A 13,617-nucleotide genomic window follows, 5' to 3' on the forward strand; every position below is an offset into this window, starting at 1 on the left:
AAACTACAACTCACTCTGCCCTATATAAACCATGTCTAAAGGACAATACAAGGCACGCATACACAAGTATTTTCTACTATTACTCTGTGGACAAGCTTGACTAACTTGGCCGTCGGAGTTATTCCGGGGACACCAGTCCCGCGCTTGACCTTCCTTTGTAGGTGCAGTAGCTCGGTTTCCACTCCCAGGTCGCCTGCGCCTGATCAGCTCGGCTCGATACAGCTCAGCTCGGATCTGGTTTTTGGCAGTCGCATCAATATATTTTAATTATTATTGTAAAATGTTAATTATATTCTTTTTTAAAATTATGTGTAAATATTAATTTTTATTAGTTGAGATCGATTAGAGTTGAATAAGCTCGATTGAGTTTAATTAGACTCAATTTAGATTTAGTTAAACTCGAGATCAAGTAAAATAAACTGAAATCGAGCTTGAGTTTGACTTTCAAAAGCTCGACGAGTTTGAATTGAAACTCAATTATTCTATCTTGAGTCGAGTTTGAATAGTACACTATTCAAATTTGACTCGACTCGAGTGCACTCCTAGTGTAAATTATCAGGAGAAGTCATTATTGTCTTTTCAGAAGTTTATCAAGGTCTATGACATATGCCAATTCTCAAAATGTAATTGGGATTTTGTGAGCGTCAAGTGTACAATTCCTCTGCCTCTTGTAGAAGGAATATGATGATGATAAGTGCCCACTACTCGAAGCATATAAATATAATGGCATGCTTGACGTTCGAATGTCATACCACCAACCTGAGACTTCAGATCTATGGATGTATTGTTTTGACAGGGGAAGCCAGTACCAGCATCCGCTTCTCATCACCAAATTACAAGTTTTGCCACGATTCATTTTTTCAGTTTCTAGAATTTTCAAAATTCCTTGATTTTCTTCTGCCGTGCTAAACCTACATCTGCATGTTCCATTTAAAAAAAAAAAAAATTGTAATCACAAATTAAAAGGCAAACAATATTTTAATTTTCAAATCAGAAAATCCAGGTCACAAATCAACATATTTTGTTGCCGAATGAATGTAATCCCAGTCTCGATCAAAAGCTGAGCAAAATATTGATTGGAAAAAAATCCATCAAAATTTGGAATTGATGGACATGACAAGATAATAGAGAGGGAGAGAGAGATGATGATGATGATGATGATGATCGACGAATAGAACATCATAGAAACCGAAACGTCTTCAGTCAAGGTATGTATCTATGCGTATATACATATATATATATATAGTTATATACACACAAAACCCTTCATTAAAGTGTACACTGAAAGAAGGGTAGCTATACATTCTTGCGGGGCTTCTTAACCGCAGAAGTCACAAGAAAAACAGACCTCACAACAAAAATTCATGCACCCGAAACATGCAAGCGCAGTGCATAGCTGCGTCAAAACCACTGCACACTGGTCATTAAGCCGGCTACAGAACTGAATGAAACACATGCAACAACAGCAATCTAGCATTCTGCCGCACAAATTTCTAGCAGCTTTCGTTATCATTTCTGAAGTTTCATGCAATTTAGGTTCTGCTGTTTCTGGTGGAAGATTCTCTGCAGTGGCCTTCAAGCTGCCAAAGCCAGCCCCCACTCTACGCAGGACTATTACTTTCTTGCCACTTGATTCACTTATCTGCACATTTAATCAATGTCATGCAGCAATTTCAATGAACATCAATGTGCATTCCTTTTTTAACCAAACAAGCAAATTTAAGAATAGGTTAGTAGTCCAATTGAAGCATGAATCGCACACCTGCTTCTCCTTCTTGGTCTCTAGCAAAACCAAGTTGGTGTACTCTGAAGGCACGCCCGTCTGCAAGCTCATTCTCTCAACCTGCAACCATACGTAACGAGCCTAAGTAACATACAAGTAACAAAAGAAGCAAATGTGCCAGGATCAGAATGGGCGAAAAAGTAAACATCTTTAACAACTGATCTATATACAGCATTAAGAGACACTGACAATTTTTATTGATCTTGAACTCCTAGAAGCACAAAAAGAAGGCAGTCATACATAATTAGTTAAAAACATCTTATAAAGAAAATTTCCCTTGTGATTTCTTGGGGTTGTGGTCCTCAACTAAACATGCTTCTTAGAATTAGAAAATCTGCCTTCATTGCTCGCCGCATGGCCAGACACATAAAAGTATCCCAATAGAGATGCACAAAACTAAGATAGCTACTAAACACTCTCCCACAATGAACTGAACTCCACCCAGAGGATTTGGCTGCTAGCTATAACTTGCCAACCTTACTTTTTGAATATATTGCCCTGTTGAGATTTCCTACAAAACATGAGAAGGAGAAGTAAAGACCAACCTTCTCCTCTAGTTGTTTATCTTCTGATAGCCACGCATTAGCTGTCAGTGCATCAATTTGACTCTTTGCGCACATCTGCAATAGAAATAGTAATCAGATTACAGAAATCCTTTTGATTGCAGCTTTCTCCAGGAAAAAACATGATCGATGAACATTTTTCTGATATCTTTTCTCATAAATTCTGTTCAATTAGTTCAAAATAAACCTCTAAAGAACCAGAGATCCATATAAATCAGTTAAGTCCATTATTTGACAGTGTACTTGTGAAACATTGTAATCAATTTGAGCAGTCGGTATCAATTATTTCCAAAAAGGAAAAGCTTTGTTGCTTCGAATGACTCTTGCTCTTGATAATTTGGATGTCTGTGAGACAGAAGGTAGACTGACTTCTTAGATACTTGGGGACCAAAAACAAATTCAAACTCTCCTAGCTGCAAAAGAGTCGAGCCATGCTTTTGAATAAAACATATGCTTTTATTTTCTTTTGTGTTTCAATTTATAACAATGTTAAGTACCAACCACAGGAGTGTCAAACCTGATTCCAAGGAAAACATCATAACAAAAAGCATAGGTTAACTTCACATGGGTCAAGTCAAAAGCATTACTCTTTCCACCGGGAAATCCTTTGCTTTCTGCACCTTTGCATCAATAACATAATTTTCCAAATCAGCCAATGTACCACGAAATTTTACAGAGTCAGGAAATTTCCCAGTGTATCTGCCTGACACAAGTAATGGACTTTCGGACACCAGGTCTGGCAGCTGAAATGGATATAACTGCAATGAGGAGAGATATAGTCACATTAGAACTGAAGAAAAGACAAACACATTACTGAGGAAAAGTACCAAAAGGAGAAATCAGATTGTTCAGCATAAACTTTAAAATATTGGTGGTAAATAGATCAAGAAGAAAAAATATCCAATTGTAATGAGTTCTGATATGTAACTTGTGCAACTAATACCACTGTATGCCTAGAAAAATATCAGGTTCAGCTTACCTCAAGTGAATCAAGCTGTTCAAGACAATCAATGGTTAAATCTGCAAGAATGACTGATGATGCTTGATCAAATAGTCTTTCCAACCGAAAGTCAATTGAATCTGGCCACATGAAATTGATGATAAAACATAAGATCTTGAATATTTGATTTATATGTTTTCAATAACTTTGAGATTAATGGTAAATGAAACTTGCATTATACCATGGTTGAAAAATGTAAATAAAATTTAACTCCAAAGTAACAACAGCACTTAAGAACTCAAATGATGATAAAGTAGATCATCCCATAAGAAGCAGATGGGCTGAAATCTCTTTCCTGTTTACTTCCACACCATTTGTCTAAAAAGAGCAAAGATCATCCATAAGCAAATGCTAAAACAAGGCAAAACATCCCTAACATGGTCAGCTCAAATAGAGCAACTCACCCATGTCATATGCAGCATCATAATAACCTCTCCCTATTTCGGCAAGCACTTGCAAGAAGTAGTGGTTACAATATGAACCTGAAGAGCGAAAAACCAATGAAGTATTACATGTTGAAATTGTCAAATAACATGGTTCAGAGACGAATGTTCAGACAAAAACATAAGAGGAGATCTTTTGAATACCCCATGAGCCACCAAGATTAAAATCACAAAGATGCAACTCAATCATTTGTCATCTAAATATGAAAATGAGTAATATGGTAATAACAAGGATCAAATGTCTGAATGAACCACTGCACAATGCAGCACCACACGTACAGATGATTTTACATGATCAATGATGTGAACAAAAAGCTTGTGATTGTAGAAGAGATGCTTATTTATGTGCCACACTTGGTTAGAGAGAAAGTCTTGCAGGGTTTGAAAGAACATAAAGACGCTTCTTTGTTTAATCTGAGGCATGTTCTATTCGAAGGGATTAGAATAAAATTGTCAACAACAAAGAAAATCAGGTAGAACTATATGGCAATGCACCTACCAATTGCCAATGTGTTAATTCGAGGAGAATTAAAGCCTCCCTCCATGGCTTGATGTTTCACGATAGCACAAATATCTCGCTCATCTTCAACACTCCCATCAGTAATGAGAAATATAAGGGAAATCAAATCGCCAGCTTTCGACATCATCTTTAGTGCCTAAAATAAGTAAGCTATAAAGGTAAATGCACATTTTGACTGGAATACTATAGCATGTGTTCACTTCAGGAAACCCAAAAACTCAAGAGATGAAAAAATTGCAAACAATGAAAAAATTAACCAATTCCGAAGATGTACTCTGCAAGTAAGAAATCTCAACAACCATCTCAGACACATACCCTACTGTAGGGATTGAAATATATTAAGACATGATATATGTGAGATTGTTCAAACAATGACAATCAAAGTACATAGGTAACCCAGACGATACATGCTAGATCAGAATATCAAAGGCACATATTTTATAGGGCAAAGGCACTGTTAGAGGATGAAATTGTTAGCTAAGTCCACAATTGTGCTCTGCTGGTAAAAATTTTAAATCTGTGTCAAAGGATGTTCATGGAGGGAATCAAGTGTACTGCAAAATAAGCTATTGTGACCCATGGTTTTGTTTTAATTGCATCAGGCTGTCATGTAGCAACAGTTAACTTACTAGGCGAAAAAGCCCAAGATTAGTTTGTTTCCTGTATCATCTCTTGAAATGAAAATTTCAGCAAATGTAGTCAAATAAAAACAAAAATTACATATATAAATTCATGACCAAGTTCTTTAACTACCTGACTTAGGGGAAGTGAAATATTTGTACTGCCATCTGCTACAACATTATTAGCAATCCATTGACTAGCATTTTCAATCACCTCCTTGGTTGCCAGCTCCATGGACGATGAAAACAATAAGCTAAGACCATTAAAAGCAATAATGTTAAAACTGTCTGCTGGGTTTAGCTTGGACAGTGCGGTTAGCACTGCAGCTTTGACTTTATCCAGAGGGTCTCCTCTCATGCTCGCACTTATGTCAACTACAAATATGACTTCCTTTCTGAAAACCTGCAAAATCAGAAAAAAGGTAATGAAGAGAGGGCAACCACATGTGCCATGAAATATAAAGATGGAGGATGACAGGCACAAAAGCTATTACACCAGATAGTAAGGGGAGGGATGTATTCCTGTTACAAAACTAAGCACCATTTTAAGCAGAAAAAGTTAAGTCTGGCATATTCTACCTCGGACTAGATAAACTGAGGCTCCCTAAACTAGCAACAAAGCTGAAGGGTAGAAGACCATGAGCAACTCATTCAAAACAAACACTGTCTACACGCAAATATAAATGCCCGTCTATATCCACAGTAAGGGAAAAAAATTAAGCATCCCCTAATAAGCAAAACTTTGAAAGTCGCATATTCTAATGGAGTGGCATAAGAACAAAGTTTATCTGAAACCAAACTCAGGAAAAGCAAACAAAAGTATATGTCCTGCATGATGAAGGAAGAGAGTTAATATCATCTGGTATTCTATAAATAGCAACTGCCTGCCACATTTTCTAGCTTTTGACATCAAAGTCGGACCTTCAGAAGTGAAGAATTTGGGCCATTTAACTAAATACCCTTGCAGACTACATATAGGTGAAAGTAGGAAAATAACGTTCTGGGAATACGAGGCCAAACAAAAAGCATTATTCTGCAAACATGAACATGAAATGTAAAAGACTTGCCTAAAAGAAAAAACTGTTACCTGACCGAAGCATTTATGGAGAAAGGACATATAAACTATGAGAAGATCAACTGTCTAACCTTCCTGTTATTAGTATTTCCAGGGTACAGATAAAAGCAAAACATGTCTCTCTGGTCAAAGTCATGCAGAGGAGGTGACTGCAAGAGCACACCACCAACTATGTCATTTGAAGAAACCTGAAGCAGTCATCAGAAGAAATATACAAGTCATTTCATCACCAGGTTTCTGCATCTCAAACAATCAAACTCACCATCATCCAAAGATCTGCTTAGGCAGAATCGATGCAATTAAACAGTCATATAAAACTCGTGATCAATGTTAAGTGGCTTACACTGTATATGAAACTGAAGTCATTTATTGACCACATAGAAGCTTCCCTCTCATATGAAAATTGTAGTTTTCCAGCTTGGCGACTTACTTGCTGTGAAGCAATTTGTTTGGGGAATTAAAATCACTTCAGTATATGATTTGAGTAATTAAAATTTAGAAAACATAGATACCTTTAAAGGATGGCTAGAACTTTTGCAGAAAATCTCCACCGCAATACCAGAGTTCACATTCAACAGTATCTTTTCAATTTTAGACACCTTCTTCCCAACAGGGGTGACGTACTGGGGAAAAGTGAACGGTATCTTGAGGCACAATTGATTATTTTGGCACAACAATTTCTGGGACCAACTGATCCTGACTGAAAGCGTACATCCTCCATCAACCTGAAAAATGCAACAGTAAATCCACAGTTACCCTTATTTAACAAATATTTAACTGAGAAGTTAAAAGCAGCAGAACGCAAAATCAATAACCAAATATAACTGAGTGTACACCTGAGGAATCTTCAAAGTATATATGTGGCCTTTCAACAAGAAGCCATCTTTAGCTTTATCTGCTTCTCTGTCTTCCTCCAATGTTGTCAATTGTGTAGAGTACGATCTCAGAGGGCATTCAACTTGAACACCTAGAATTGAACCCTGTTAGCCAAATGATGATACTTGAGAAAATTACGTTGGAGAAATTCAAAAACTGGCAGAAACACCATTTTGCAGGTTGAGCTAGTTGCAAAAAAATTAGCAGTAGAAAACATACAATAAAACAGAAACAACAGAATACAAAATTAAGCCACACACAAATTTCCTCCACGATCTATCTAATCACACACATATTGAATGGCCAACCAAAAAGCGTAGACACAGAAAAACCAATAGCATATAGACCGGCTCGTTTTAAAAACAGGGGTACGATCCTTACTATCTTCGTTTCCCTTACTAATTCAGTAATTCTACTCCCAGCTTTCTCCTTTCCAGCACCTGGCCTTCTAAACAAGCATAATAGCCGTTCATTTCATCTTCCCAGGAAAATATGATAAAATAATTCAACAGAAAGTAAGTAGAGACCTTTTCGCCCATTGGGACAGCGATGCGGCAGTCGCAGCTTTTACTAGCAGTAACACAATGCAGCCGCCAAGTACCGGTGACAGTTATAAAAGCAGTATCCAAATAACAGTCAACCTCCATGGCCACTCCATGCATGTGCAGCGGAATCAACGCCGGGGGCTCGCACCTGCCATGAACGTACGGCTGGTAGCTGGGTATGTCAGGATTATCCACCATTGACGGCTCTGATATCACTGCATAAACCATCGGCCCCGTAGGCAAGAGCGGCCAATTAGTCTCTGACTTTCTCTCCATTACCGCAGGCGCCGGTGCCGAACTCTCTTTCCCGTAGAAAATTCTCTTGGATAGCTTCAGACCAAACTCAACTGATTTTGAGAACTGGTCCGCCATTTCTTCTTTCTTTTCTTTTTTTCTTTTTTTTTTTTAATTTGGGTTGTTAATATGAGAGATCGATGAGGATGAATTAGTTAACGTGGGCTGTTAAAAGAAGTGAAGATGAGGAAAAGGACTAAGTTGATGCCGGCTGGGCTGGAGCAGAGTAGACGTCCGTTGTGGGAGAGAGCACTACTAGAAAGACGCATTTATTTTTCCAATGCGACTGATGATTGATGGGCTCTTCTTTTCTGTGGGAATGAAGAAGAAAAAGATGAAACAAGGAAGACGAGAGGAGCTTCCTTCCTCTACTGCCAGTATTAAGAATTACTTACTTCTCTACTTGTATGCACTGGTGGTGGTGGTTACTAACTAGTGGTGATTGGCTTTTGGGCAATGGACACATTTGACGTGGGATAGGTGTATGCTAGCACCTTTTTTTAGTGTTTTTTTTTTCTCCCTTTTAATAGGACTTTTATGTAATTTCACTGCTGTTTTGGCACATATTGAGAAAGAGAACGCTGAGTTTGTTTATGCTAGAATTTCAGTCAATGGTTATTTGCTACCATGTTTTAAAAATGCTTGGGGACTTGTATTAGGTGAGCACTAAGAAATAAAATAATGATGATGAATGAACAAAGCTAAGTATGTTCATTTGTGTGGGTTATTGGGTTTTTTTTTTATTATTTGTGGGTTATTGGGTTGAAAGTGATCAAGATAAGCATATTCTCAGTCATTCAAGAGGAGTTAAAACGAGCTTTCTTGCTATTCATCAAAGAGGTATAATTAGATATCGTGAAGATTCAAGAAAGTAAGGTATCGAGTTGAAATATTTAATTGCCTGCCAACCAATTTTACAATTGAAGATATACCAAGCATAAGTTAAATTTTTTTTTTTTTAAAAAGGTGTCTGTTTGGATTGGCCTATTTTTAAAAACAAATTTTTCAAATATAATACTACAGTAATACACAAATAAAAATAACTCAAAAAATATCTCATTCATATAATATATCAAATATTTCAAAAAACATCCTATAGTATCGATTTGAAATATTTAATTGCCTGCCAATTAATTGAAGATATACCAAGCATAAGTTAAAATTTTTTTTAAAAATATGTGTCCATTTGGGTTGAGCTATTTTTTTAGAAACAAGTTTTTCAAACACAATACTACAATAATACACAAACAAAAATAACTCAAAAAACATTTCATCCATATAATATATCAACCATTTCAAAATCCATCCGATAGTAAATTTTTTTTTATATATGCTACTATAATAAAATATTTTTAAAACACTCTCGAAAAACAGCTAATCCAAACAGTTAGATGCTTTCTTGTTTGAGTTAACCTACCCCCATCCCCTCCCAAAAAAAAAAAAAGAAAAAGAGCTAGTCACAGTCCTTTGTCATCTCTATTTTATTTATTATGGTCCATCGAGAGTACGTGCTGGCCTCTCCTCTCCGATTTTCATTAACTCAGACACAAGTCAGTCTCCTTGTTGTGAGGGTATAAATGAAGACACCGAGGTATCTCTTACTTTCTTTCTTGTATTAGTACATTTTGAAGCGGTGCTCATACTTGAATAATTTAAGAGGTGATGCAAAGCAATAATATATTACTCGTACGTGGTCAAGCGGATGACTTGATTAGTGTCTGCCACACCGATAATGATGATTAATGTGTGGCTAATACGCATGATGTCTTGTCACACTTAAAGGTCAAAAGAAGCGAGCACCTACCGGCCCGAGAAAATGCAAATTGATTCGGACCACGGTGGTCCAAGGTGGCTGGACCTATTGACTATTGTGCCGTGGCGATGGCAACAGAAATTCGACAGCGCACAAAACTGCAAAAGGACATAGCAGTCCAAGTTTTGGGCGTACAAATAGACAAATTCAATGTCAAGGCTTTTTCCGGTTTACAAACAGCAAAATTTTCCTCGTCGCAGCAACTCATAATTGTGGGAACTGAGTCGTGACTCTGGAGTGCACTTGAAAGTGAAAGGTGGAATATTTGAAAATTAAATATAGGATACTAATTTTAATACGCGAAAAAACTTTGGAATGATTTCAAAAACCTCCCCTAAAGTTTCTGACAATTTTACTGCTCTCTCCTGAAATTTTTAAAATATCATTAACCTTCCTTAAAATTAATGCTCTTGTAACAAATCAGCCCAATTCAAAAAAATCAATAATAAAAAAATGATTTCAAGAGTGAGAAGAATATTTCATACCAAAAGTACCCCTTATTTTATTACTAGTTGGTTGACTTAGAATCAAAAGGAAATATTAATTAAAAATATAAAAATAAAGGCTAAACTCTAGCATGAGTATAATAGAATTTAGTAACAATGATTATTTTTCACAAAACATCATGAAATAGCAAAATCAAAGTATTGGAGATGAAAACTTGTTAATTTGGAATCAAGAATTCCTAAACATTTAGTATCAAAATTTGAAAGATTTTAAATAGGAATTGAACAAGACGATGTATGGCCTTTTCAAGAAAAAAAAAACATCACAATAGATAGCTAATGATAAAAAATATAAAATACACTAAAATATGTTATTTTTTAATTATTTTTTAACTTATAGGGTCCATTATTTCACATGATTAATAAGAAATTTCCATCATTTGTAATTTAAAAAAAAACTACTCTCAAGCAACGTTTGGATTAATAAAATGTGTATGATTTTAATGCAAAAAAAATCAAAATATAAATTTTTTTTCTGACAATCTTGTTTGGATTACATATAAAAAGAAAATAAAGAAACACCAAATATTTTGAAAAAAAAAAAAGAGGAGAGAATAGATTATGTGTAATTACATTTTATTCATAACTTAATAAAATCTAATTGTAAACATATTTTAATACTTTACCCTCTTTTTTGTGTATTTTCATATTCATCTTATTATTCTTATGAAAAATTATGAAATAATAATATTTCAATTGAAATTTTAATCATTTTTTAGGAAAAAGAAATTACGAGAACTACTAAAATGAAGAAAAAGAATTTTAAAATGTTAACAATTATCATTATAAAATTTAGAATTCAAGATTTTCAAATTTTTTATGTTCCAAATCATGGTTAATTTAGTGCAAGTGACTCGATTGTTTCTCTGCATATAACTACATAATATTTCCTAAATTGTAAGGATAATAAAGTCATTTAATCATCCATGAGATAAGCATCGGATCCCAAATAGTAGCATATAAGGAAGACAAGCGATACTTTTACAGCGCTACTATTGTATTGCAGAGGATATACCGTACCGTCGATATGGTAACAGTAGAAGCGCTGTTGATTACGGAGCCATCCATGTTTTTCTTTCTTAACTTTAGACATGTCTTTTACGACCCACAAAAATTAACAAAAAGAAATCGAAAAAGTTTACGTTGTCACTTGTCTTGTCTTGTCGTAAAATATTTGAAATTGACCTGTTGACAACAATAGAGAACGCGTGAATAATGCGGAAGATCAAAAGACGAGAACGACAAATTATATGAGATGCTAGTAACCAATTACAATAATACATGCACAGATGGATTCTGTTCAGTTTGGGCCATGTGCAATCATCCCTCTTAATTGCATCTAAAACCTAGGCGCTCGGGTGGACTTCGCGTTCTTCGTTAAGGCGCTTGTCCTGATTTCGATTCCACACTTGGGCAACTCGGGGTATTTTCTTGAGGATCGGTGGGGTCCGCCCCCCTCAGGCGAATTAGTCGGATGGTTCCGGATAGAGGTGGCAATATGGATAAATGGTTCATAATTGGTTTTGATTTAATGGATGGTGGATTAAATTTATCCAATTCATTTAGATCCATTTAATAAATGGATCTAAATGGATGGATCAAAATGTATTAAATAAAAACCAATTATCCATTTATAATCCATTTAAATATTTTTGTTACTTTTTTTTTGTATTACCATTTCTTGTAAATTCAAGCCACAAAATACCACGGATGTAAATTCAAGCAAAATGAACCTTCATTTCACTAAAAAACTATCTGAAAATATTATTATTATTATTATTTTTTATTTTTATTATTATATATGTATATATATATATTACATATTACAGAGTAGCCATATATTGCAAACTAGCCCAAACAATAGAAGCCCTGCATAGACCGTACGTAGGGTATCTACAAATTCGGCATCCATGGAATTTAATTATGGCCCATATTATCTTCTACTTTTAGCCTTGACTGCATTTAAATTTATCTCAAATTCGGCATTTCCCTCTCAATTAATTAAGTCCAAGAACAGATACCAGTTTTCTGTTGTACTTTAAAAAATAAGAGAGATCTTAGAACAAGTAAAAGTTCATAGATATATGATTCAAGTGGATTAATTAACCGATTTGTAAACTTATTAATGTGTTTGTTACCAAAAAGAAAATGATCAAATTTACCCCTCCTAATTCAAAATCCTCTCATGGTCTGATGTTGACCCACTTTCTTAGCAAATGAATTAGATTTCACTAAGTGAAGAATTAAAATAAACTAGTAACTCACCTTATTCAAAAATGCATTTAAATGAATAACTATATTTTTCTTGTTCTAGTTACTAGTTCATGTAAGCAAAATTTTCACACCCCAATTGCAATTTTAGGATGGCTCCTTTTTTTAGTCATTTCCTTTCCCTCTCTTTTATTTGGTTTTTAAGTAAATGGATATATATGATTTTAGTGGATAATCCATATAAATCCATTTAATTTAATGGTTTTACTTTGATCAACCATTTAAAACCAATACTATAAATGGATAATCCATTATCCATTTAATTATGGATTATATGGATGGATAAATGGATTTCAATCCAAATTGCCGCTTCTAGTTCCGGATACCTCCAGTGTTGACAAAAAAAAAAAAATGCATCTAAAACTCGGAAATTAAAATCTCATCCAACATGAACAGTCTCTTCATTAAAAAAAAAAAAAAAGAAAAGAACAGATTCTTAAAAGATGTCACTCACCTGACACTTGATTGATTGATAAACACATCCAGCAAACTAGCTGACGTGTTCTGCTTATCGCCTTCCGACCAGCATCGATTCTAATGCTCCGGAATGAATCTAGTCTCGTTTTCATGCACAAGCTTTTTGAACCGTCATATTTTATGCTACTGCTCAACTCTCATTAGCTTTAATCTTGCGAGTTCAAATCAGGGAGACACCACCATGGTCTTAATGCGATAGCGCATCAAGAAGTTTAGAAGAACAGAATCGCTGACCAGACCAGAGTCCACAATAGGGAAACCCTTTTGGAACATAAAAACACGTAGATACCAGACAGAAAACCATGTCCATGACCATAGGCTAGTTTTAGAGACAGAAAATCATGTGTATGACCATAGGCTAGTAGTTTTGGAGCACGAACACATGACAGGGCACTTCATTTTGCTGGGATCCCAGGCAAGTTCGACAAAACATTTGCCCATCAAAGTGGCACTGGTAGGACACACCCAGTGGGACAACTGTAGCCGAAATCCCACCCGCTTTTCAGCACACAAAATGACGAATCTATCACAACTGCCTTTTACTCAAAATACAGAGTGTATCCCTTAATCAAGGCACGCATTCCTGAGAAAAGGCATGGAGGGTCAAGGCTTCACATAAAGCCCCTTGTACGCCGCCCATATGCCCACAGCCGCCGAGGCAGCATAAAAGTGAGACATGCCTAGAGCTAATTCTGTGAACAGCAATGGGCCCTCAAGCATTTAAGATGGCATCCCCAGTTCAGCCAACTACAAGTGTGTTTAGATAGAGTATTATTTGAAATACAATTAGTATCTTTTTATAATGTAAAATAAAAATATGGTCGAGAAAAT

At 35.5% G+C, this 13,617-nt stretch overlaps 1 protein-coding gene across 1 annotated transcript; it reads right to left on the reverse strand.

The window, feature by feature from the left end:
• Nucleotides 1-1,198: 1,198 nt before the first annotated feature.
• Nucleotides 1,199-8,138, reverse strand: LOC113741502 (uncharacterized). The gene is made up of 13 exons (XM_027269032.2): nt 7,408-8,138; nt 6,841-6,984; nt 6,517-6,729; nt 6,348-6,437; nt 6,076-6,192; nt 5,063-5,332; nt 4,289-4,445; nt 3,751-3,828; nt 3,326-3,426; nt 2,934-3,104; nt 2,329-2,403; nt 1,763-1,843; nt 1,199-1,642 (listed from the first exon to the last, which is right to left on the reverse strand). The coding sequence occupies exons 1-13, from the start codon at nt 7,795-7,797 to the stop codon at nt 1,319-1,321; spliced, it is 2,211 nt and encodes a 736-aa protein (XP_027124833.1). The 5' UTR covers nt 7,798-8,138; the 3' UTR covers nt 1,199-1,318.
• Between the last annotated feature and the right edge of the window lie 5,479 nt (nt 8,139-13,617).

This window comes from Coffea arabica, chromosome 4c, assembly GCF_036785885.1.
Source record: "Coffea arabica cultivar ET-39 chromosome 4c, Coffea Arabica ET-39 HiFi, whole genome shotgun sequence".
Classification (NCBI taxonomy): Eukaryota; Viridiplantae; Streptophyta; class Magnoliopsida; order Gentianales; family Rubiaceae; genus Coffea; species Coffea arabica.

What these genes read in the sequence shown, in the direction of transcription:
- LOC113741502 (XM_027269032.2), bottom strand. Translation starts at nt 7,797, where the DNA reads ATGGCGGACCAGTTCTCAAAATCAGTTGAGTTTGGTCTGAAGCTATCC. An exon ending in CTGTCCCAATGGGCGAAAAG is followed by an intron (nt 6,985 to 7,407) that starts GTCTCTACTTAC and finishes TTTGGCTAACAG; the next exon opens with GGTTCAATTCTAGGTGTTCA. An exon ending in TTTCACTTCCCCTAAGTCAG is followed by an intron (nt 4,446 to 5,062) that starts GTAGTTAAAGAA and finishes TACTTATTTTAG; the next exon opens with GCACTAAAGATGATGTCGAA.